Here is a 25,388-nt window from a genome sequence, read left to right on the forward strand (position 1 = left end):
GCACAGAGCCAGGCAGAAAGCCCAGCTTAACACAGAATGTTGATAACTGCCATTGTCACACCCCTTATCCCTGACTGGGGTTTTAGGATTTGTCAAGCCTGCTAATACAAAGTAAGCATGGCTATGTTGAACTTCCTTCATGGTTCCCAGGCAAGTTGCAAAGGGGGGTGAGTGCTTAGCAGACTGGACTCAGAAGAGTGATTAGGGAATAAGTAACAGGGATGGAACATACATGCATTTAGGGTAAATGGCATTTATTTGACATTGATGTGTCAAGTTTTAATTGTGTGACAGCAATGGCACAGTTAATGGTGTAGAGAAAATGACTAATAGTGCTTAAAAGTGCCAATTTTTTAATTCATTTTTCATATAGGCTCATAGTCCACATTAAATTCCCTTAATAGAGAGTAATAAATGATCTGGCTCTCTGTGTGTTGGCCCTGTGATGGACTGGCATCACAGCGTCCGGGATGTATGCTGTTTCTCACACCATGAAAGCTGGGAAAAGTTCCAGCCCCCTTTGACTACTAAGTTAGATGAATGGTTGAAAAAATAGAGATAAATGGGTGGATGGGGGGTGAGTGAATGATTACCGGTGTCCATGTAATTTTATTCATACAATACAAACAGCAGCAGCATGAGTTTGTTGCTTTTCAATTATGTATACAGTACACAGATAGTCTGGACACTATTTTCACTGTAAGAGTTCATTGAAAAAAAGCCTCATGTTTTGGATCTTTTAGTATGAAAAACAGGTTGCTAAAGGTTTAAACACCCAGTATTGATTTTCACATCGCTGTCTGCTGTTGGTCTTTTCCCTAAGTGTCTCTGCTGCTTTGCTGAAAAAACACATCATTTTATTTCCATTAAAATGATTCTCAAGGACCTCTGTTGAGGATATTTCTCTCTCTTTTTGTCCTGTTTCCACTGGCATTGAATAATAAAGTTGTAAAATACCCCAATACCCCTGTGTTGCTGCAAGCTTTTGTCCCAAAAGCTCATTAAACAAATGCAGGGAGCTCATTTTTGAGCATTTCTTGCTCTCTTACTTTTCAAACCCATATACACACTCACTGTGTCTTGTCTTCATTCTCACAGCATTCGAAAGTAGTCATTTCTGGAAATAAGGTCTGGGCTCTTCCTCTCCCTTCACCAGCACTGTGGAGTTGTCAGAGCAGTCGAGTGTAATAACTCAGTCTGAACTAGGCCACGGCAGCACATGCAGATGTCGAGTGGTCCCCAGCTCAGCCCCCATGGCGGCCAGGCCAGGCACCACGCTGGTTGATGGCAGATCCACAGATAGTGACGGCTCTGGCAGTAGCCCCTGGCCTGAAACCACTGACGACTTGCCATTTTTGAGTTGCCTAGCCGGTTGTCCTCTTCTGCTTCTCACTTCCCAGCCAGACAGCTTCTACTTCCTCGCCAGTCATGCCTACTTTAACAAAGAAGAGACATGATGACATGAAAACAAGACCATTGCAAAAAGCAGAAATAGGTGCCAGTTTGACATTATTTAACATTTTTCTTGCTATACATCTCCAGTAAAGAGAATGGTGCTGTAGTTTTAAGTTGTTGTTGTTGTTTTTCTCAGTTGTATTTTGAGAATACACTGCAGCACAGGCTCATCTAGGGTTAATTCCCCCTCTGGTATGCTTGGATTCTTCACTATTACTGCCTTAAATTTACCTCATGACAGCCCAGTGACCCTGACTGTGCGTTGATTGACAGAGACTGTAATCTGCCATTGCATCCCTTTAGCTCTTCCCACAGTAATAACCTGCTATCATCTCTGTAAGAAATGCTTATTTGTTGCTTTCAAGTCTCTACAGATTTCCTTCTGTCAAATGAATGAAATTTAAAGATTGGATTCATCTGTCTGCACTCCTTTTCGTCTCTTCTTTCATTCGTCTTGTGCCATAAATTGAATTGGTATTATTGACAGAACTGCTCCTAAGGTTTTAAGTGTATATCTTATGTTGATTTACTTTGGCTTTCTTGTGTGGGAGGCCAATGCAGGCAGAGGCTTTTGATGAACAACAGATGTCCCCTAAAGCCACAAATAAAGAAAGATGAGAACCTCTAATACAGACAAACAAAGAAAAAATCGAATCCATCTCTTTTTTCATCTTATCTAAATGAGGTGTGCCAAATTACTCTTTTAGGGAGAAAAATGTCTTACAGCCTTACCTCCCACTGCTTCTGAAATGCAATCAGAGAAATGTGCTACACTAGGGACACTGAGTTTGAATACCAACATTCAGCTCCTCCCTATATATTCATTATATCTGCATAATCTCAATTGGATCTAATCTTTTCTTATATAAATGCACTGTTTGTGCATCACCCGCCTCATTAAAATCATTGTGTTGTTTATCTTTACATCAATTAATTCCACCTCTGTCTCCTCTCTCTGCAGACTGACTGGGGAGGCCAGAGGACTTTGCAGAGGAAGTGGACCTCGTTCCTCAAGGCTAGAATGGTGTGCTCAGTCCCAGAGTATGAGCTGCACCTCAATATCCTGCGTGACGTGTTCGTCCTGCAGGAGCGAGACGCTCGCAGCAGCATTTTTTATGGTATCTTTGGTCTGGAATGGTAAGAGCTGATTTTGACTCATTTATGCTCTACAAACATGTAGTTTGGTTTTTTTTGCATGAAAGAATATTGTGATGTATTAGATCAAACTAGAAACTAGTGATTAAGATCATTAATTCATGTATGTATGCTTGTTTCTATAAAAAACAAAACATTTTTTGTAATCTATAAATTAAAACTTCAAGTTATTATCAAATATCAACTTACAAACCCAAACATCTGAGAACATTTGTAGAATTCATGCAAAGATCCAAACTTTGAGAACAATTTTCAGAATATTTCTTGGTATAGCAAGAAGCATCAACTTCCTGAAAATAACTACTGAGAGCCAAACTCAAAGCCCTCAGCACCCATTGCATATGGGCAGCAAACAATTTTATGGCTTTGAACCATAGATGGATGTCTGAGAAGTGAAGTGACGAAGAGTGAAAAATGAATCTGCAAACTTTTTAATGGTTACCAAGGGCGCAGCTTCTCTAAGAAGTCTATGAGAAAATGTCCAGTCTTTGCTGTTAGTGTGGCCTCAGTATACTGTTTTGTGAGAAGTCTACAGTCTCAGCTGCCCAATTCCAATCCATATTATATGCAACATGGTATTTAATTGGTGCATTATGGTCCCAACATTACCGTAAACTAAAAAAAAGATCATCTGTCACTGTCTTTAGTTTTCTGTCAGATCTTGCCAGAATATTTAACTTTTCTAATATTTGGTGTGACTGTGTCATTATATCTAATCAATGGTTGAGAAAAGGAACTTACTTAATTTTCCAGTATTTTTAAACCAAGCAAAAGTCTTGACCAAGAAATAGTTTCCCCAGCCTGTTTTTTTTTTTGTGTGCGGGGCTGTCACTGACATGTATTAGCTTAATGAGGTACTGTAATTGAGCTGGTCAATAATGCACATAGTTAAAACTTTTAATAATCACTCAGTGGGATAAGATGGTCAGATTTAAACATCCTTTGTTTAGGACCATTTCAGGAGCTTGAGTCCAGTGAGCTGAAGCTTTAAAAATAAGGTTAAATGTAATGGAATATAGTGCAGTGTGTGTAGGAGGGGATCCCATAAATCTGAATGCTTATCTGCATTTCTCCTCTCTGAACTCAGTCAAGTAGTTTTAAAGTGGAATGTGCAGCATGTGAAAACAGAATATATCTGCAGTCAAACACTGTTTGCTCAGTGGTTTTCCTTTTTTCAGATGGCTTAATTATACAAACTTTTTTGTTTTCTGTTTATTTTGTTGTTTCTGAGCTACTTAGGTTTTACATTTAAAAAAGGTTTTAATGAATAACCTGCCAGCCTCTGAGTATCACACTAATTTACAATTTAAACACTCATTTAAACATTCAGCTCTGAAAAAAAAAAAATCTATTTGGAAGCAGAAAGTGAACAGATGTGAGTGTATAAAATTTGGGACTGTGCCAGTGTGTCCGCCTGTGCTTGGATGGCCAAAACTGTGTGGACACTACACTCAATAATGACCGTTATCCTGTTACTATAAGAGGTATTATGCAGCCTAGCCGAGGGCACAATCTCCTAATCAGACACAAGAGATTTAGTGAGGACCAGGACTCATGTCGTGGGATAAAGTCAAACTCGCACCTTTGGGATGTTTAAGTTCATTCTAAAGATTTTGCATGAGGTTGTCAGAGCTCTGAGCAAACCATCCAAGTTCTTTTATTCCAAAAGGGGAAAATTATTTCTTTATTGCATTGTGTTGCATCAAGACGTAAAAAACAGAGAAACAAGAATGTGATATTCAGCTGGAAGTAAATGTGATGTTAATTCCTCTTTTGAGAGACCACGAGATCTATTTTATTCAGATGATGAACAAAACGATGTTTCTTCCCCAAACATGTAACTCAGAGATTAACTAATCAACCAATAATCCTTTAACACGACTCAATTAAGTCATTAAATTAAGTAAAACTGCTTGTGGTTTGTGCTTCTCTGTTTGGGGTATTTGCTGCTTTTCCCTGTGTTATGTCGTCGCATACTAAATATTGTTGGATTTTACACTGGCTGTCAGACAAATCCAGCCATTTCAAGATATCTTTTGGTGCTCTGGATCTTTTCTCTACATTCTGACACCGTCAAGATTAGATGATTGATCGTAGAAGTAATCGGCAGATTAACTGATAATGAGAAAAAAGTCATTCTTTCAAATCCTAGGTGAGTTCTTATCAACAGAAAGCCAAGCTGCGGTGAGAGCTGATGTGTGTGTGCGTGGGTGTGTGTGTGAAGATGACGACTGCCAATGGAAAATGTGATGTGATCTGAGTGTGTGTTTATGCTGATATGCAGAGTCATGCTGCATAAAACTGTCCCAGGGGTGTTTAGATTCTGATGGTGAGGATAGCATTGCAATGAGACATCTATTATCTATTTCTCCTTTGCTTCTTTCCATTTTCCCACTGCTGTAGTTTAGTGGATATCAGTGTGTGTCCTCTCATTCACTGCAGGACTGCAGTTCATTCTTTCCGTCTTTCTTGCCCTTCATTTCTTTTGTCTTTTTTTTCCACTTTTGATCACTTTCTTTCGTTCTTTCTTTATTGCTAACTTCCTTTCTTTTTTGTCTTTTGGTGGCTTTTGGGCTGGCGCAGTGGTCGCCCTATGATAGCTGGAATAGGTTCCATCTGCCTGACAACCCTGAATAGGATAAACAGAAGATTGATGTCTAGTTTCTTTCTTCATTGGTTGCCAGCTTTCTTTCTTTGTTTCTTGTTTCTTGGTTGTTGCTTTCATGTTTTTATCTCTCTGTCTTGATTACTCTAGCTTTCCATCTTTTGTGGTTTGCAGTTTTCTAGGTGTCCTATTTAGTTGTTGGCTTTCTTACTTTTTTCTTTTTTGGTTGCGTTCATTCTGTTCTCTTACGTTCTGTTTTGTCTTTTGTTGCTTTTAATTTCTTTCTTTTGGCCATGTCCACTCTAATACGTTGAAAACGCATCTTTTTCTCTCCGTTTTGGCCTTCCGTCCACACTGAGACATTTTTGGTCAAAGAAAACTGAGCTTTTTGAAAACGCTTTCCAAAGTGGATAGATTTGAAAACGCCATTTCCGCGTCGCAGTGTAAACAGCGAAACCGGAGCCTTTTCGAAAACGGTGACACATTTAAGTCATGTGACCAATTAAACTAAGATAGCGGAGGGCATTACACAGCAGTTGTTTTGTTTGCTCTCAATTTTGACTGCCCTATTAAAGATTAATATCAGTTTGTACCTGCTCCAGATAGCTTTTCTTCAAATTCTTTAAGTCTCACTCGCTTTTGCAACATTGTACTTTTGTGTTACTCGCAGCAACAGCTCCACCTCATTGTCAGTCCATTTAAAAAACTCGCGATGCTTTTCCTCAAAATTTTGACGCGACGTGTCGAAGAGCTGGAAAGTAAATAAACGACAGACAGAAATGAGGCTGGTTGATACGCATGCGCAGTACTGGAACGTAAGGGTTTTGTGTGTGGACGCACAACTCTGTGAAAACGCATGAAAACAATAGTGTGGACGCGGAGCATTTTCAGACGTATACGCCATTTTCAAATTTATCCGGGCTAGTGTAGACATTGCCTTTCTTTCTTTCTTTCTTTCTTTCTTTCTTTCTTTCTTTCTTTCTTTCTTTCTTTCTTTCTTTCTTTCTTTCTTTCTTTCTTTCTTTCTTTCTTTCTTTCTTTCTTTCTTTCTTTCTTGCTTTCTTTCTTTCTTTCTTGCTTTCTTGCTTTCTTTCTTTCTTTCTTGCTTTCTTTCTTTCTTGCTTTCTTTCTTTCTTTCTTGCTTTCTTTCTTTCTTGCTTTCTTTCTTGCTTTCTTGCTTTCTTGCTTTCTTGCTTTCTTTCTTTCTTTCTTGCTTTCTTTCTTTCTTGCTTTCTTTCTTGCTTTCTTTCTTGCTTTCTTGCTTGCTTTCTTTCTTGCTTTCTTTTTTGCTTTCTTTCTTTCTTTGTTATTACACATGTATGAGTAGTAGTCATCACTATGCATCAGACACACATGTGTAAGAATGACTAATCCCCTGAGGTGTACTTCCTGGTAGTTTCAAGACACATTCTGGTCTCAGTTCGCTCTTATTTTCCTCACTTTGATGCTTTTGAAGACTCTGATGACTACACAATGGCCTAAAGAGTGTGACAAAGACATTTTCCATCCATTACTAATCTCACCTTTAGGGCTCAAGGTTAAGGTTTACCATGCAACTAATCAACTAATCACTCATACTGTTGGACAAAGTCTTTTTCTTCTTCTTTTTCCTCACAGCTGCAGGACCAAAACCACAAATAGGTTGTTTTATTTATGACTCACAAGGAGTGGGTATTTTTGCACTGTATGCTAGTGTTGAAAACGCATCCCTCTGGAAGAGATAAAGGGGTAAAATTACACACCTGTCAGTGACGTCACTCCCACATGCCAATGTGAAAAGGAAAAAACCCACCATAATACCCACAGTTTTCATAGAATAAAGAGTCAGCTAGTTAACCTTTTGCCTGTCAGTGAGGCCTGATGATCTGTGATGCTTCTGAAATTCAATCCAGCCGTTTTTCAACTTTGAGTCATTAATCCTGAGTGTGTCCCCTGGACATGTCTTTGGGGTGTTGGGGATTGTGTTACAGGAAGAATATCAAAGCGTCTGCTATCTGCCAGTACGCCTTCTCAGATGTGCAGAAGGTTTTCGAAGGGCCGTACATGGAGGTGCAAGACTCAAAATGGAGGGAGTACACAGGAAAAGTCCCAGATCCAAGACCCGGCTCTGTAAGTTTTAAAGCATTAACCTTCTCTCCACCATCATCAGTGATTGTTATGTTCTGTATTTTTAGTCATTTTTTCTGTCTGTATCTTCAGTGTATAACAGATCTGCACAGGTCCCAGAACATCAACTCGTCTCGAGATCTCCCAGACAATGTCCTCACCTTCGCCAGAAGGCACCCGCTGATGGCCAAACAGGTGCACCCAATAGGTGTGCGCCCCCTCATGTTCAAAAGAAGTGTCAACTATGTCAAGATAGCAGTGCACAAAGAGCTGGCACTGGATGGAAATATTTACACTGTTCTGTTTTTGGGAACTGGTGAGTTTCATACAAGAAATCCAATGAAATGACCAAATAAACACCATATCTGCATTTAGCAGTGCCATGAAATAACAATACACCGCATTCCAAATTATTATGCAAATTGTGTTTAAGTGTCATAAAGATGAAATAAGTTGTTTTTCAATTAAACCCATGGATGGAATAAAGATAAAGATAAAGGCCCCAGGGCAGCTGTGGCTACAACTGTAACTTGCCTTCACCAGTGTATGAATGTGAAAGTGAATGAATAGTGGTATTGTAAAGCGCTTTGAGGGGTCCGGAAAAGCGCTATATAAATGCAATCCATTATAATTATTATTATTATTATTATGAAGGTTTCCGCCAGACAAATACATCAGATTAAGAGAGCAGCTGCTAAAAGGCCATTACAAAGCAGCAAACACATATTTGAAGCTGCTGGTGCCTGTGGAGCCCGGCGAACATCAAGGTGTAGGATCCTCCATAGATTTGCAGTTGTGCATAAACCTTCTATTCGGCCACCCCTAACCAATGCTCACAAGCAGAAACGGCTGTGGTGGGCCCAGAACTCATGAAGACTAATTTTCAAACAGTCTTGTTCACTGATGGATGCAGTGGTGGATGGTTGGTGGACGGCCACCATATCCCAACAAGGCTGCATCGTCAGCAAGGAGGTGGTGGAGTCATGTTTTGAGCCAGTATGTGGAGTTTCTGACTGACCGCTTTCTTCCATGGTAGAAAGAGAAGAACTGTGCCTTCTGCAACACAACCATCTTCATGCAAGACAATGCACCATCTCATGCTACAAGGAATACCTCTGCATCATTGGCTGCTATCTGTGTAAAAGGAGAGGAACTCATGGTGAAATAGTGGTGGAACTAGAAATGGAGACTATAAAGCAATCAGCATAGCGTTTACCGAGGTATTAAATCAAGTGAAAACTAGGGTCAATCTTTTTATTATCAGTGGATTTTGCCCCTGCTAGTCTTTAGAAAGAATTGTCACTAGCATGAGTTTCAGACTGAGTGGCTACATCAGTCTTGTTCATACAGCCAGCATTTTGTTATATTCACATCTCAGTTTAACTCAACAAGGTTTTCTCTGTTGTTGCAGATGACGGCTGGCTGCATAGAGCTGTGGACATCGATGGAGAAATGCATATCATAGAAGAGCTGCAGCTGTTTGATGAACCACAGCCCATAGAGAGCCTGGTCATCTCCTCAGCTCTGGTAGGTTTAAATATATCTACAGTAAAACTGTACGTTAACAGAATAAGGATTTATATCTAAATGAAAATGGGCAACCTTTGCGCCTAAATCCCTGTCATACCCCAAAAAGGTTGTGGAACTCTTCCCTTCTCCACCGATTAATAACTGATGATTAAAGAACAAATACACTGTCTATACTGAAGGGCATTACAATATTTAACATGAGGAAAAAATCTTCCAAATATGCTCCTGTTTTACAGAGGAGTGTCTATGTTGGGTCGCACTCTGGAGTCGTGCAGGTACCGATGTCAGCCTGCAAGAGGTACACTTCCTGTTATGACTGTGTGTTCGCCAGAGACCCCTTCTGTGGCTGGGATGGGAAAGTGTGTGTGGAAATATCTTCACGTGCACAAAAGTAAGGGCACATGCACTCAAAAAAAAGAATATTTCCAGTAAGGACACAGACTCAATGTATTTTAGTGTCACACACATGCATAATTACACAATGCATGCAAAAAAAAATGGGGTTACAGAGATCTGGCAGAAAACAAACAAGATACATTTGCTTTGCTCTTCCATAGATCCTGAATCTATACTTCCCTAAACCTTCTCCACAGTTCCACCTGCTCTGTAGTCTCCGATTTTTCCTAATTTTGTCATATTCTGTTAACTCTATATCTATTTTTTTACATGAGCTGAAAAATTGAGCATAAAATGTACTTTTTATTTAGATTTTATTTATTTTTTTCTAATGTAACTGTTAAATAATGTGGTGAACTGCTCATAACTGATGGCATGTTGATTTAACATAACATTACCATCAAGCCCTCTGGAAAAATTACAGGAGATTAGGGAGAGGTGAATAAGATGATTAACTTTTTGTGCTGTACATTTTTGCATTACATGACCTTTTTTAGCTTATGTTTATTTCTTCCTTCTGGGCCAAACAATACCAGAGCACAGTTAATTATTTATACAGCTTCTGTATCCCTCCAACAAATCTTCTATGAAAGCAGGTCTAAGACAATGTAGTTGACCTGGATTTTTCTCATCAGCTCTGTTCAGCTCAGCAGGAGCTTCGCACATAATGGGAAGTTTTGAATTTCAAGTACGCACACACACAAAAAAAGCCCCCACCCATTTGGATATGATTTCAATCTTTATGTCTCATGTAGCTCTGCATGTAGAACGGAAAAACAAACAGGGTGGAAGTGAGTGAAATCGTGTCTTTCCTCTTTCAGTAACATTTTACTTTACATATCGCCATCTGAAATATTTACATGAGAGAAACTGGTACAACTGGTACAACACAATAATTAAAACTTTGAGAGTATTTTGTCAATATTAAATAAATGCTAATGTACACTCACCAAACCTTTATGAGGAACACCTTGTTAGTACCATTTGGACCCCGTTTGCATTCAGAGCTGCCTTAACTCTCCGTGGGATATATGCCAATAAAATATCCCCCACATTACACCACCAGCAGCCTGAGCTGTTGATATAAGGCAGAATGGATGTGTGCCTTCATGTTCTTTACTCCAAACTCTGATCCTATGAGTTCTAGTCGTTTTCTATTCTTAGCTATCAGGAGTAGCACCTGGCGTGGTCTTCTGTTGCTGTAGCCCGACTACTTTAAGGTTTAACGAGTTGTGCATTAGATACTCTTCCACATTCCTTAATCGTAATGAGTGATTATTTGAGTTACTCTTGTTATCCTGTCAGCTCGAAGAAGTCTGGTTATTCTCTTTTGACCTTTGACTTGAACAAGGAATTTTCTCCCAGAAAATATTTTCTCTTTTTTGGCTCATTCTCTGTTAACTCTAGGGATGTTTGTGTGGGAAAATCCCTGTAGATCACCAGTTTTTGAAGTACTCAGACCATCCAACCTGGCACCAACAACCATGCAACATTCAATGTGCCTTAAATGAGCTTTCTTCCCCATTCCGATGCCCAGTTTGAACTTTAGCAGGTCAACTTGACCGTGTCCACAGGCTTAAATGTGCTGCATTGCTGCCACTTTACTGGAGATGGAGCTAATACTGTATGATATCACTAATCAGTTTTACAGGACTGTCAAACCATCCAGGTGTATCCTATCTGTTGCCCAGCATCAGGTGTAATAGGCTTCAGGACATGCAGGTCTATGCAAAAATTGCTAAGTTAGATTCCTCCTTTGTTTACTAGGAGCTTACCTGGATTTTGTAAATTAATTCCAGTGGAAAAAAAAGTGCACGTGGTACATGACAGTAAACAGGCATGCTTGTGTTCACTCTTTGCACTGGGGACTGTTTGTGCCTCTCTTCATTAACTCTGCATGACTGAGTAGCAGACATCTTAATCTCCATTACTGCAGCAGACACTTCGGCCCTCCCCGTGGATTTGTTTTATACTTTGGCTGCTGCATCACATCCAAAGAAAGTAGCAAAAAGATTTGGATGGTAATGCTTCCTTCTTAAAGCTTATTAAGTTACAATATCCATATTATTTCTTTGAAAAACATTTTGTTATAGTAATCCTTCTATAAAGGAGGAGATGGGGAATTTATCCCTAGTACTAATCCACAGTGGGCTGCATAAAAAAAGCATTTAGGTATCCTCCTCTTATTGCTGGGAACCCAAGCTATCTCAAGTTTATTTCTTTTTATGATATTAAGGCTTTGCTGCAGAAATGGCTCAATATTTGCAGCTTTCAGGTAGTTTTGTGTCGAAATCTTGATTGGAGAAATCTTCTTTATGATATGACAATCACGTTTCTGTTTATCACAGTTTTGCTGCATTTTTATACCTCGCTGTTATTTATGCTCTCAGAAGACACTCGCTTTTTACTCTAACGCTTATCTCTTAGGGTTAATGAAGGTTAAATGCAAATTTTTCCTAATTACTATTGCAGGTCGAACCTAACCCAGGATATCTTGAGAGGGGTCAGGGGCTGCAAGGAGAATTCAGGAAATGGTACGTGTTGCTTCACACATTCACGTGCACTTCATTTCTACACTGTAAATCCATTATACCACAGCGTCTTTGTTCATTTTTAAAAAAGGTTAGTTCTTCATTTTACCTTACCATCCTTCCCACTTGATAAGTTTTTCTGACTCTCTCACAGATGATGGGGTTAAAAAATCTTCCTTCCATCTTCCTTCTCTGCCAGAAAACTAAAGCTTTTAGTATCTATTAAGGGATTTTATTAGGTGTATGTTCCCTACCCATCCCCCAGGTCCCAGCTTACACATTTTAATCAGTTCCTCTCTTGCTGGAGGTCAGACGGGCCTGCTGGCTGCACTGCAGAGCTCGCTACATTTAAAGCAGCTTATGAAATGTGATGGAAAGCGATGCTGGTGCTGTACACGTTGCTCACCTTCACTTTTAAATTGTAACCTTGGTGACCCGACATCTTGTATATTCATTGCTCTGTCTTCCTGCATTTGTGTCACACTGTTTCTCACGTTCTCACGTTCTCACGTTCCACTAGTCTTCTTCTGTCTTTTTCACTTCACTTTTCTTTTTAACTCCATCTCATGTCTCTTGTCCTCTTGTTTTTATCCTCAGTGGTCCATCGGAGGCGTTCTGTGATGTCGGGTGACGACGTGCTACTCCAGTGTGAACTACGCTCCAACCTGGCAACTCCACGCTGGACGCTAAACGGCAGGGAGCTCCAGGGATACGACCTCAATTCGGGCTATCGGATCGGCACAGATGGCCTCCTGATAATCGGAGCTCGCACCCAGCAGAGCGGCATTTACCGCTGCTTTGCTCTCGAGAACTCAGTCTCAGTTCTGGTCTATCTCTACACAGTAAGGGTTCACACAGAGCCGTACTTCCCTGTGGAACCCACAGCCACAACTAACCCCACTACAATTTCCAGCCCGACTGTTTTCTCTACCGGCAGCCCCACTGAGCAGCCCTTGCCCTCGCCTCCTGCCCCACTTCCTTCAAGACCTGAGTTTCAGACCTACAGACACATGGAGGCCGTGTACATCTCTCTGGTGGCGGTTCTCGGTGGGCTTTGCTTGGTTTTGACTGTGGTCCTTCTTTATGTAAGCTTCTGCACTAGACGAGCCTCTCAGGATCGGAAGTTCTCCCAGCAAGGTCTCCAAGTCCTAGGTGCCTCTGAGAGAAAAAGGAGCTCCCACCTTGAACTTAAAACCATCTCAAGCCACTGCAATGGCCGTCAGGGTCGTCGGTCCATCTCAGTGCCGAGCTTTGGGGACCTGGGTGATGGCTTCCTCCAGATAGTGCCAGGTGAAGGCCAGATGTCTCCAGCTAAAACACCTCCTCCGGCTCCTCCTCTTCCCATGCCACCCCCGCTTCCCAACATGGACTATGCCAACGGGCTCTCGGCCACTCTGCCCAGCGTGCTGAGGAAGATGAACGGAAACAGCTACATGCTGCTGAGGCAGGCCGACCCTGACGGTATGTCCCCGCTCTACCATTCCTTCACAGAGGAGCTCAACAGGATCCTGGAGAAAAGGAAACACACACAACTGGACTTGCAACCCGATGAGAGTTCCATCTAGGACACCCCTCTTATGCTTCATCCCACTGTTATTTATTTTTACCCTAGAGGTGATCCGTACTTGTGGGGAAAAATGACTATTTTATGAAGTGCTGCTCTTAATTGCACAGAGTACCTGCAGGTCATGTCATAACTTGGTCAGAAATATTCAGCCTGTTGTGTCTTCGGTGACAAATGGCCCAGGATTTCACTAATCAGAGACTGCTAAAATGTGGAGCTGTGAAAAATTGCTACAACCAAGGAGCTTAAAGATGATACCTAAAGTGCAGACTCTCTGGAAGTTTCTGAAAGATGGCAGTCAGACGACAAAAAAGCCAATGTTACAAAATAGGACATGGATACAAAAACTAAATTAGGCCAGGAGGTGATCAAGCATTTCCGAGACTGTGGAGAGATTTAAGAAGTTTTATAACCATGTAATATTAGGTATCTGTGGAGCTTAAAGTGATAGTTCATCCAAACATGCTAAGCATTAGGCTATTTTGTATAAATTAAAAACATGGCCTAAGAACAGTAGCACCTAATGTGCTTACAGCTTTACCACCCAGTCCTGTGTATGAAGATGCACCTTTTTGTTGCTTGTGACTGTGTTTGTGGACTGGTATTATCACAAACTGCACAGTGAGCCTTTCTATGAGGTAAAAGAAGCTTTTTCAAGTGGCTTTTTTGAGAAGTCCTAAAAACATATCGATGAGGAAGATTACAAAACGGCAAATGAAACAATCCATGCTCTTAGGATGAACAAGGTCATCACGGCTTAAGTAAGGAGGCATCCATGCCCCCTCTCGTCTTTTTTAAATTTTTATAAATGCACTAACCTACCAAACTAAAGACTAATAAAAGACCTATGTGGTGTGAAGGTAAAGTTCTGTGTATGCCCAGCAAAATAAAAAGCTACAAGAGATTTAAATTTGACCAATCTCTCCTTCAAGAATATCGCTTTAGGAAGCATTACAGCACTTTGAATGTGGCTGTTACTTTTAGGTTGCTGCTTGGAAGTCCCATTATACCCTCTTGCAGCTCTGGTTCTGTGATGTGTGGTGTCGAAACTGGAACCGATCATCTTGGATTTTTTTAGGAGAAGAGGATAATGTCAGAGGCAATCAAATCTGGCATGTGTGGCAGGTGTTTAGCACGGATTTTGTTGCTGTGGCTAAAAAAAAAGATTTTCTATAGACTGTTTAGATGGTTCATACCAGATGTCATCTCTCACATGCTTCAGGAGGTTAAAGTAAATATCAGTGTTGGAAAACTCTCCCTGAGAAATGACTAAACATTGAAAAACCCCACAAATGTCTCCTGGCAGCACCACCTTTGTGCTTGGACACTGTGGACTCTTCCAGCGAAAGCTACTCTTTGGATTCTGGATGTAACCAAAGACCAAGTTTGCATCAACAGTAATCAGCTGGATCACACAGCAGCTGATGTTTGCTGCTCTGTGAAATTCTAGATACAAAAGTGCAAGCGTTCATAACGGGACTTTTGGAGGAGCGTGCTAAAAATAGCTACCCTGGAATTGATCCAGATGTGCACAACAAGATGACCTTGAAGGGGAGATTAGCCTAATTAAATCAAGTTTAAATTTAGATTTATATTGATTGAGATGAGCAGCAAGCCTTGTATATTTTTAAACTGGCTTGAAAGGAGGTAGAGTATTAATCCATATTTTCACAAAATTAATTGTTTGTGTAAAATATTGAGCATATGGAAAAATGAGTGAAAGCTGAGCACACAAAGCTCCAGGAATGGGTTTTGAGTGGCTTGTCATGTTTCAAACCACTTTTTCTATGATGCATGTCCTTTGCAGAGATGTAACGAATGATTATTTTCCTATGATTTCTCACTTTAGGATCTGAAAGCTGTGAATGTTTGGCATTTTTGCTCGATAAACAACATTTATCTTCTCTGTTAAGCCGTCGGCCACAATCATTATAATAACTAAAATGTTGACTTTAGTAAAAGTATCACTTTAAGAATCCAGTTTTGATACAGCACACTAGAGCACAGATTTTAAGACAAGTCTTACATTTTAGTGTATTTATTTAAGCCACTTTCCCCCCTTGATTTTTGCTCATGTAAATAGCAATAAATATACGCCACTGTTGCAACCGTTAGTAGCATAGTGTGCTGTGCCAGTGCCAATGGAAAAACCTGTAGCAAACTTGGAACTATTTTTTTCCCTGTAGTATTTCTATTTTTAGCCTCTCTGTGGGAAAAGAGATAAAACTTTATGAAAGTAAACATGCAGTCTATTAAAGGAGCAGTCAGCGTGGTGGTCAGATTGATTGGCTTTTGCTGTAGATCACAGACTGGCTTCAGGGTTGTGGAGGCGAACCGGGAACCACAAACTGATGAAATCCTATAAAGAAAGTTTTTAGATGCTGTTTTATATTTATATTTAAGGCCTGTTTTCTGAATAACATTGACTGTTTTACTTTCTCTCAAAACATCAAGAACATGGTTTCATACAAAAACAGGTGAAAAAACAAACAGAAATCACATGGATTTCTACAGCAAAAATTAAAAAAAGTTCTAGTCATCTATCTCTTAAAACAACGCTGAGAGCCAGGCTCACATTTGTCCTCTGCTTTGCTAAAGCTGCACGTGGCAAGTTGCCAAACCCAAGTGGAGAAGACCTTCACACATGCAGCCCACAAAAGCATCCTGAGTGTTTACCTGACATTAGTGCAATGCCAAAACAACAAGAACTGCAGCCTTCACTGTATTTCCTCAACAAGGTGAACAACGCTATGATTAAATGCTACGTGTATATCTTACGGGGAAGTGACTGAAATGAATCTCTGAGCTTTTTGTAAACGTGTCACGGCCAGTGGTAAATAAAGATCCGTCTTTGCTGCAAAGTGTTGAATCAGCTCTCGTAGCTTCAGCACAAGCAGCGGCCCTCTCTGGTGGCTCTCATTGTTTATCTGTCAGACAGCGAGAGCCGTGTTTGGCTCACCTCCACGAGGGGAGGACAGCAGCTTCTTGTCTGTTTGCATGCCTCGCTGTCATCTCTGCAGGTACATCCAGCCACAAAACATTTGACCTGCGTGTCCTGGTTAGTCATGCAGGAAACAGATGGCAATACTAGTAGACAGGAGATGTTTTGCACTTGCAGGTCTTCTCGTGTGTCTTGTACTTTGGCATCATGGATTTTTCATTCTTTTTTTTTGCTGAGGATAATATAGTCCAGGCAGTCCACTCTATGCAAATAGAGGTAGAAGAAATTCTCTGTGACTAAAGAACCACATTAATTCAATCAAATCAAAGCACTTAACTGATTGCATGCTTGCATATTATTAAGCTGGTCTTTTAAAACTATGCACTACAGATTTTTTGGCAATCCATGTGCACCCAGCCACATCATGATTATTGCTTAAGAGAAACTCTGCAAAAGTGCGCATGTTATATTCCCCAGGAAGTCTGTGGCATCTGGGGAAGCGACAGAAGAAGTCTCTGGGTGATTCAGGAACAAAACAACATTTTTTTTTTAATTAAGTAAAGTCAGAACCATGGCCAAGCTGCTATCGCCACATAAAAGTAAAAAGAATGCGACAAAATTTAGTAGCCTGTAACTAAAAGGGAAATTAATCAAATAGCTGGCAAACTGCACGCACAAATCTCCATGAGCTCATACACTGCAAACAGAAATACACTAAAAGACTGAGGTTCTCCTCTCCCCCTGCCTCCGCTTAAATACTCCCAGGCTTAATTGCTGAGTGGATTCAGCTGCAAAGGGCGGTGCATACGTTTGGAGAGAGCGTAAAACACACAGACAGACACACAGACAGGCAAAAGCTTCAGTGTGCTTTTATTACAGTACATAGCATCATTATGTGACAGCACAAATAAGCTGTTCTAAATGGGCATATTTGTATTTAGTATCAGATCAGTACCACTATGATCCAAACTTTGATCTGACTGTTTTTTTGTACTTTAGTGTCAGCGTTAAAGGCTTTTCAGTTTACTAAACACTGAGTATAGTGTGTTTGTCAAGGTTTTTGCCAGAAGCCACAAGTCCATTTTTACTGTATCCTAGTAAAATAATAATCTTGTTACACCCTGTATCCATAAGCAATGCAGTGGACAAATTTAAAGCTTACAATGACCTGCTTTTATATATTTTAAATGCCATATATATGGTTTTAAACTACAGTATGTGGTAAAAACCTGAACTTAAAGTTCTTGCTTCATACTTTCTCCCAAACTTTGCCACTTCATCTTCTTCATCTCCCGTTTCTGATCAGCCCTTTATAAAAAAGCAAAAAAACAAACCACTCCACATGTTTTGATCATAATCTTCTGTCCTCAACTCTTTCCATCTCTGCTGCCTCTTTTATTACCACTGCTCATTACTTCTACATGGCAGCATCATCTGTAACCCTCGCCGCTCACATTCACACTCGCTTCTCAAGGACCCGGCTGAATTTCCAAATGGTCACAGTGGCCTCTAATCAATTAAAGCCGGCTTTTAAAAGAGCACTCGAGTTTGTGTTTTTGAATATGTGGGAATTCAAGTAACAATTGGATTTTCTGTAGCAGTTTAAGACGCTGTTATGTTATGAAGCTCTCAATCCGACAGCTTAAGCATTCAAAGGGTTGTTTTATGTTTCCCTTGTTAGCTTGTATAGTTTCAAATAATGACAAGCTCAAGCTTCAGACTGCTATTTACATTTACTTTCTGACAGTTTCCGACTCTTAGATCTATATGATGTCAGACAGGGCTGATAACCCTAATATGGCATCTCATGTACAGAAGCTCCACCCACCTGCTGCTAGTCAATCAATCAGAGGGCAGCTGGCTTAAAGAGAGAGGCTAAAACAACTTGTTTCCAGACAAGACAAGACAGGCCCAGCATAAGACAAGTAGGATAATTTTAGACTGGTTTATGCAAAGGTACTGGAAGTTGCATAATAGGCCCACGGTATATATTTAAATCAAAATTGTACAGTGTAAAATGTTTTTGTTTTATTTTTTTGCTGGTTAACATTTAATTTCAATAAAATGTGTAAAATAATTGCAGCTTCTACTGTGTTCAACATGTTTGTGTTATATAGAATTTTTTCTTGTAAATGTCTGGGTATTACTGAACATAGTGGAAGTTTCACCTGAATCTAAGGTCATTACTGCTGCTATTTCACTGTCATTCAAGGGCAATTCGTTTACAATAAACACTCTATTCTGTACTATGGACTTAAACTTAATTAGTTAACATGTTGGCTGCTTTGCGTTCACATGAAATTGTTTTGGTTTTTTGGTTTTGTTTTGTTTTTTGCTAATTCCATAGCAAAAATTATCCTGCTGTTTATGTAGATGTACTTTCTTCTTTGTGTCGGGCCTAAACAGTTCACAGCTTGCACTATACTTTCTTATGTGCTTTGTTAAAAATCATGCATACTAAAACCCCTGTAAACTGTGACACTTTGATTCAAGCTGGTTCTGTATTATTTTTGATGTAGATAATGAACTTCTCTTTGTTGTCTTATCAGATTATACCTGGCCAAAGTGATATCTCATGTCTTATTTATTTCATGTCATTCAATTTCCTCTGGCGTTCATGTAGCTTAAAAAAGTGTTTGGATGACCTTTAGCTTGGGGGAAAAAAGGTTCATTGTCAACAGCCCTGAGAGGAAGTCATGAAACAACATGCAAAATATGTTCTCACTTGGTTCTTCTCTCAAGATACCTGGTTGTTTTTAGCTTGTGGCGAGTAGCAAGGCCACTGTCCTCCACAGGGAATGAACCCCACTCCACCCCATAGTCATTTATATGAGCCAGAGGTATAACATAGACTCAGGGTACAGAGGAGGGGGGTAAAAATTACCATTTTTAGAGCAGCATTCACAGCTGTAACTAAGCAACAACAACTTTATTTAGTGTCCTTGCGCAGGTCAAGCTGTGCCATTTCCCATCAGGGATGGCGGGCGTGATGAGAGAACAGCAGCTGCGATATCTGTAATTGGTGTCGGAGATAAATTAAAAATACAGGAAATGAGAATAGTATGGAGGACTGTAAGTGCCAAAATTACTTACACACACACACAAATATAGCAGTGGCTTTCAGATGCTGGAAATGAGGTTGGAGACTCAACCTCATCAAGCTAACTGACCAGAGATCAGTGGAAACACAAAGAAAGAAATGCTTCATCTTATACTCATGTGATGATTAAAAGCTTGGATGGGTTGATAAAGGGGTTTGGAATCTTAAAACTGGCTGTTGCAGACTTTAACATGGGAATGGCGGAATACATTTATCTGTTTTGGATAAAAATGAAGACTTTATTCTACGAAACAGGCAATGCCCCTTTTTAAATCTGAAATTTACTGATGAAAAGTTTGGAGATTTAAAGTTAGACACTTTTATTCCAAGTGCAGCCTCCGTGTCTGAGTCTAATTTAACACTGGAATGCTAATTAGAAAAGATACGTGGGAGAAAGTGAGCGAAATGAACAGCAACATCTTCCTGCATCTCATCAGCATCCTTTGCAGTCATGTCACTCTCCCGCTCCACATAAACAGTCACATTGCCTAACCATTTCCCGTGGCCGGGGTTATAAAGTATACCATTCGCCTGCTGCACTCTTCACGTTGGCTTCATGCGAAGACTTATTTGTATTCGTCCGATGGTTTCCACTTGGTTGTATTTGTTTTTTGGAGAGCAACACTGGGGGTGAACCCTGAATGCCTTTTGCAGTCAAAAATGATGAATTCAGTAGAAGAACTGCAAAGAAAGCAACCAGTAGTTGTGCCAAAATTCAACGCCTTGTTGAATTTGAACAAATCACCCGCTGGACGAGTGTTAAATTTTCTGTTCCTGTTACAGAGGACAGCTCACACTGAAGGTTAAAGGCTGTCCCTCAGGCAATCACACAACCATCTGTCATGTTCATTTAAGCTGTGGGATATTTAAGGACACCTTCAAATCTTGTCAGTATTAAGCCGTGAAAACATTTACATTCACCCTGGAGTACAACTTAAAAAACATGTAATTCTTCTTAAGTTTTTACACTGAGCGATGCAGACAGCACAACAGCTGTGCTACTTCTTCTTCTCTCGATGTGCTGAAACCCACCTCTAAAGAAAATCTGTATTTAAACATCAACATCTGAAAGTTGTTGGGTTTTTTTATTTCAAAGTTCCATCTGCGGCACTTATTACACAAATCTTTAAATAACCTTGAGATTTAAAAACAGTTATCTGCTCTTTAGTATGCCCGCTGACAAAGCTCTGGTGGATCCATTTAAAGTCTATTCAAATGTGGCATTTAGAGCTGGAACTGTGAGCATTTTTCCTTCAAGTGGGCTCTGCTGCAAACAGAAGGAGATGGTTAAAAAAAAAATAAAAAAAAATCAGACAACAGTGTGGTATTATCCAGGAAAACAAATCAAAAGGAAGCCGATGCAGAAACTGTTATTCACCAGTGATTTAATTTAAATTGCAAAAAATACAAATGGAAGTTCAACATTTTCTTTCGTTAGTCCTTATTGAGAATCTGGTTTCTGTGGCCTTAAGGGGCCAATAGACGGGGGCCGGTTGGTGAAAGGGTGCCACAGGCCCTGGATGCTGGGACTGTCTGTGTGGAAGGGTTTGCGGATGCGGATGATTTCCAGACCGGACTGATTGGTCAGCTTAGTCAAAAGCTCGGATATCTGCTGAGACGTTTTGCTCGTGATGGTTTCTTCCCTCACGTTGCCATTTACTGCAAAAAAGGAAAATATATGCGACTTTTAAGAGGACACCTACAACATTAACATTAACAACAATACCTTCTACCTATGTTATACTGCCCCCTACAGTATCTAAGACTGCTTTATGGCAGTTTACTTTTCGTGCTTCTTATTAAGTAAGTAAAAATGAGACTGAACAACAGATTTTGGATATAACATTAACACAAACTGTCTGTTTCTAAAAATGTTCATTTGGATTTGGCACATGGTTTCATAGCTGGGTATTATAACAGTGAAGTTGGATGAAAAATCTACCTTATCCATACTCAAGCTTTTTGAAAATGGAGTGTTCATTAAAACTTCTGACAAAATGTTTAAAAATTAAATGAAATATTAATTTGCATATGTGACTTTTAATTTGTTTCATATTTGCTGATGAAGAATTCTAAAATATTAATTCATCAAATATGATACAATTGGCGTGACAGGGTTAAAGACTATTACATGCCTTCTATATGAGAAGCTGGAAATAAAATATCAGTTCCCTATCTGCAAAATTCTCATTTCTACAATACTTCCAAATTTGCTGTCAGAGATCCAGGATCCAAATATTTTAGAGATTTCAAGCATCCATCATTCTATAAATGTCCTTACTGATAAAGCCACAGTACCAGATATTTACCCTAAAAATATGAAGAATCTGGTTCAAGGAGTTTTCAGATAATATGAAAGAAATGTTAGAAAATATGCCTTGATGCATGCTCAATCATACAGGTAAGGAAATCCTGAAAAGATGATTCTTTTTTTTCTGGAAGTAGCATTTTCAGTGGGGAAAACGTTTCATCCCCATCCACGTGACTTCTTCAGTCTCAGCTGACTGCTGGTTTCCCCAGTCTTATGAACAGTACATCTGCATAGCCAAATATGGAGTTTCCTCAACAGCCTGAAGACAGAAGGATGCCATACCAAGGATGTGGAAAGCGGGGGAAAAATTTGCCTGACAGAAAACTCACCCAAACAGTAAAAAACATCCTTGCAGGGTTAAATTTAAAGCCGAGGCAAATTCCGATAGTCGAATTGATCACAGCTACAGAAACAGCAATTCAAAACATCAACTTTGCAGATGTGGAAGCAGAGCAACTGGGGACGAAAATGTCCTCAGCATCCAACATCAACATGGGGGAGAGGAAGGCACTCACATCGCTTAGTAATAACAACATTATCATCCTTCCGGCAGACAAGGGTAGGTGCATGCTTTTGCTAAACCAGAAAGACTAACATGAGAAAATTGTGTTGCTGCACAGTGACAAAAATACTTATGAGCCCCTGAAATGAGAACCAGGTAGTTGTTACAGGAAGAGGGTGATAGACTGTCTCAAACAGTTAGAGCAAGACATCGTTATTGAGCAAACCTCATACCACAGGCTATACCCAGGAGAATCTAAACCAAGTCTGTATGGTTTACAGACGATACATAAACAGGGTGCACCTGTAAGACCAACTGTCTGTATGATCAACTCGGTCACCTATAACATCAACAAGTTGCTGGTTTCAATTGTCAACCTATTGGTGGGCAGCTCTAAACACCACATCCAGAACACTTTGGATGGAATCAGTTAAGTCTTATCTCATCTTATTTTAGTCAGGCACATCTGTGATGGTTAGTTTGGAAGCATTTGAAAGCTTACCATCTCTAGAGAGTCATGACTATATTCCTACGTGATTACCATTCATTTTGGTACTCATCTTTTTATTCAGTATACATTATCGATTACTCAGTTCAGAGTCTAGTGAGTGGAATATAATAAATGTTCTAATAAACATTCAGTTGCTCTCTATTATAATTTCATTACCTTTAAACTCCTTAACAGAAGCTTGTAATCTTAACTCCTTCTCTCTTTGCTTTATATCTACATCAACAAATGATATATATTCAGAAATCTCACTGTCACTCTGCTTCACCATTGTTCCAGTAAATTTATTCAGGTCTGATTCGAACAGAGCTGTGGGCACTTACAGTATTCTGCAACTATTTTTGGTACTCTGCAGGGCTGCGGAGACACATAGACGACAGTTCCAGGGTTCTTGTTGGCATAATCCACAACTCCCTCCTCGATGAAATCCCTGAAAAAGCAGGTTAACCGGTATTACAGTTTGGTAAGGGTGACAGAGTTTTTTGTTTGTTTTTTGAGCCATACCTGCCAATTATTTTCATTACTGGTTAATAAATTATTATACTTTTGTTTAAACCACACAGTCTGAGCGTAGCTGTATAAAATGGAAAATTAAATGACAATCATATAATTTAATTTTATGCTTTGTGCTACTTTTCATTTCAAAAAGAAAAAGAAATGCATGAACAGTTAAATAACTGATAATAAAACAAACTTGGGGGAAAAAAATCTTTCCAGATGACAGACATCACCCTGCAATTTTCAGATATGAATTTTTAAAAAAACATTTTCTTTAAAATACAATTTTAGAAGAGCACAGGATGTTTTAATTGGTTAATGTGAAGCTGGACCCTTTCACTATTATAATGCAAATGTAAAGTATTTGGCCTATTTTGTGTGTTAGCAAGCAGATAAACAGCTTAAAATGAATCAACAGAAACATTATTTTTATCTTTAGGCTACTGAAGTCACAGAACATTCAGTCATGAAGTCAGAAACTATTCTGAGCAGTGAAAAATTCTGCTGAGAGTCTGCAAATGTAACTGCTGCTAGCATCATGATGTGGCGTTTGAACAATAAAGGGCTGTTGGTGATGTCTGTCAACATCTACTGCCAGTGCTAAAAGATTCTTCTACTATGATCCCTGAATCCATATCACAGGAATGTGATGATCATCTGGCTTTCTGATTGTGTGTTACAGAAGCAGGTAGTGCATTTGAGCCTACATGCTATAATAGGAACTGCAAAAATCCTGCTTAACTGCACATTTTTGGGCCATTTCTAAAATACTCTATCAGTTACACCTTGTCAGTACTGGGTTTGACCGCTTTTTGCCCTCAGAACTGGTATTATTCTTTGTGGCATAGATTCAACAAGGTGCTGGAAACATTCCTCAGAGATTTTGGTGCATATTTACATGACAGCATCACATAGTTGCTGCAGATCTGTTTGTTGTACATCCTTGTTGCAAACCTACTGCTCCTGCTACTAAAGATGCTCTATTAGATTGAGATGCAGTGACTGCGGAGACCATGTGAGTACAATAAATTCACTGTCATGTTAATGAAATCATATTGAGAGGATTTCAGCTCTGTGACATGACATCAGAAGGCGACTTGGGGTTCATTATCTTGCCCAAGGATACTTCGCTATGTAGACCGGAGGAGCCGGACATCAAAACACCAACTTTCTGATCAGTTGGTGACCTGCTCTGCCTCCTGAGCTACAATTCATGATTTCATGTAGTTTACACCAAATTCTGACCCTTCCATTCGAATGTTGCATCATTTCCAATTTTCTATTGTCCAGCTTTGGTGTAGGTTCAGTTTCCTGTTCTCAGCTGAAAGGAGTGACATCAGGTGTCTTCTGCTGCTGTAGCCCATCTGCTCAAAGGTTTAACGTGCTGTGCGTTCACAGATGCTCGTCTACATCTTTAACTTTCTTCAAAATTCTGATGCTCGTTTGGACTTCATCTGGTCTTTGGCCATGTCTACATGTGTTCGGTTGCTGCCATTGTGATTTGTTCACGAGATATTTGCATTAACGAGTAGTTGAAAGGGTGTTCCTAATGAAGCGGCAGATGAGCATATTGTATGCTATGACGTTATGACAAATAGATTTTTAACCTGCTGTTGGCTTACAGCATCTTTTGGATTCCTCCACCGGGAAAGACGGCTGATTAATGAAAATAATGAGGTACAAGACTAACGTCAACATAATAGACTGGGATCTAATTTAAGAATAATTACAAGATCTAAATCAATAAACCGTGTGCTAATCAGGAAACCAAGTAATCTCTTAGATTTTTTCAAGGCCGTGACTTAGAGGAACTGTCTACATAAACTATCAAAGACTTCTTTTACCTGGCTCCCAGCGAACTCTGAGCCTTTTTGGAGAAGACGATGGAGATGCGTTTTAGCTGGCAAACGTACCGACCGACGCCATTTTGAAGGACACTTCTCAAAAAACGACTCGGTGTCCCTCTGGAAGTCATCGTTAATCTGCTCTTTTTCTACTGCTGCACAAAAATAACACAGTCAAACACACTAAACGGTAACAAGGCTCTCAGAGGACAACCTGACGGGCATGTACACAGCGCTGTCCGTCAGTAGCAAGTTCCGGAGTGAAACGCATAGCTGACATAACGGTTAACAAAAAAAGATACCTTCTAGAAGAAGACTTTTTTCGTTGACAAATTAAACGTC

At 39.8% G+C, this 25,388-nt stretch overlaps 2 protein-coding genes across 3 annotated transcripts in view; one reads left to right on the forward strand and one right to left on the reverse strand.

Annotated features, from left to right (window-relative positions):
• Positions 1–18,852, forward strand: part of sema4gb (sema domain, immunoglobulin domain (Ig), transmembrane domain (TM) and short cytoplasmic domain, (semaphorin) 4Gb) — a 55,762-nt gene extending 36,910 nt beyond the window's left edge. For both annotated transcript variants that reach the window (XM_004556743.4, XM_076887674.1), the window contains exons 9-15: positions 2,417–2,592; positions 7,186–7,324; positions 7,415–7,637; positions 8,733–8,848; positions 9,088–9,242; positions 11,720–11,781; positions 12,376–18,852. In XM_004556743.4, coding sequence (XP_004556800.3) covers positions 2,417–2,592; positions 7,186–7,324; positions 7,415–7,637; positions 8,733–8,848; positions 9,088–9,242; positions 11,720–11,781; positions 12,376–13,343 — 1,839 coding nt within the window. In that variant the 3' untranslated portion in view covers positions 13,344–18,852. The remainder of the gene's footprint in view (positions 1–2,416; positions 2,593–7,185; positions 7,325–7,414; positions 7,638–8,732; positions 8,849–9,087; positions 9,243–11,719; positions 11,782–12,375) is intronic.
• A 1,899-nt stretch (positions 18,853–20,751) lies between these two features.
• mrpl43 (mitochondrial ribosomal protein L43) lies at positions 20,752–25,315 on the reverse strand. The gene is made up of 3 exons (XM_004556742.4): positions 25,047–25,315; positions 23,028–23,134; positions 20,752–21,042 (listed from the first exon to the last, which is right to left on the reverse strand). Exons 1-3 carry the CDS (start codon positions 25,175–25,177, stop codon positions 20,825–20,827), a joined length of 456 nt encoding a protein of 151 aa, XP_004556799.1. The 5' UTR covers positions 25,178–25,315; the 3' UTR covers positions 20,752–20,824.
• Between the last annotated feature and the right edge of the window lie 73 nt (positions 25,316–25,388).

The sequence above is a fragment of the Maylandia zebra genome, linkage group LG8, assembly GCF_041146795.1.
Source record: "Maylandia zebra isolate NMK-2024a linkage group LG8, Mzebra_GT3a, whole genome shotgun sequence".
NCBI lineage: Eukaryota > Metazoa > Chordata > Actinopteri > Cichliformes > Cichlidae > Maylandia > Maylandia zebra.

What these genes read in the sequence shown, in the direction of transcription:
- mrpl43 (XM_004556742.4), bottom strand. Translation starts at nt 25,177, where the DNA reads ATGACTTCCAGAGGGACACCGAGTCGTTTTTTGAGAAGTGTCCTTCAA. An exon ending in CAGAGTTCGCTGGGAGCCAG is followed by an intron (nt 23,135 to 25,046) that starts GTAAAAGAAGTC and finishes CTGCTTTTTCAG; the next exon opens with GGATTTCATCGAGGAGGGAG. An exon ending in AAAAATAGTTGCAGAATACT is followed by an intron (nt 21,043 to 23,027) that starts GTAAGTGCCCAC and finishes CCTTTTTTGCAG; the next exon opens with TAAATGGCAACGTGAGGGAA.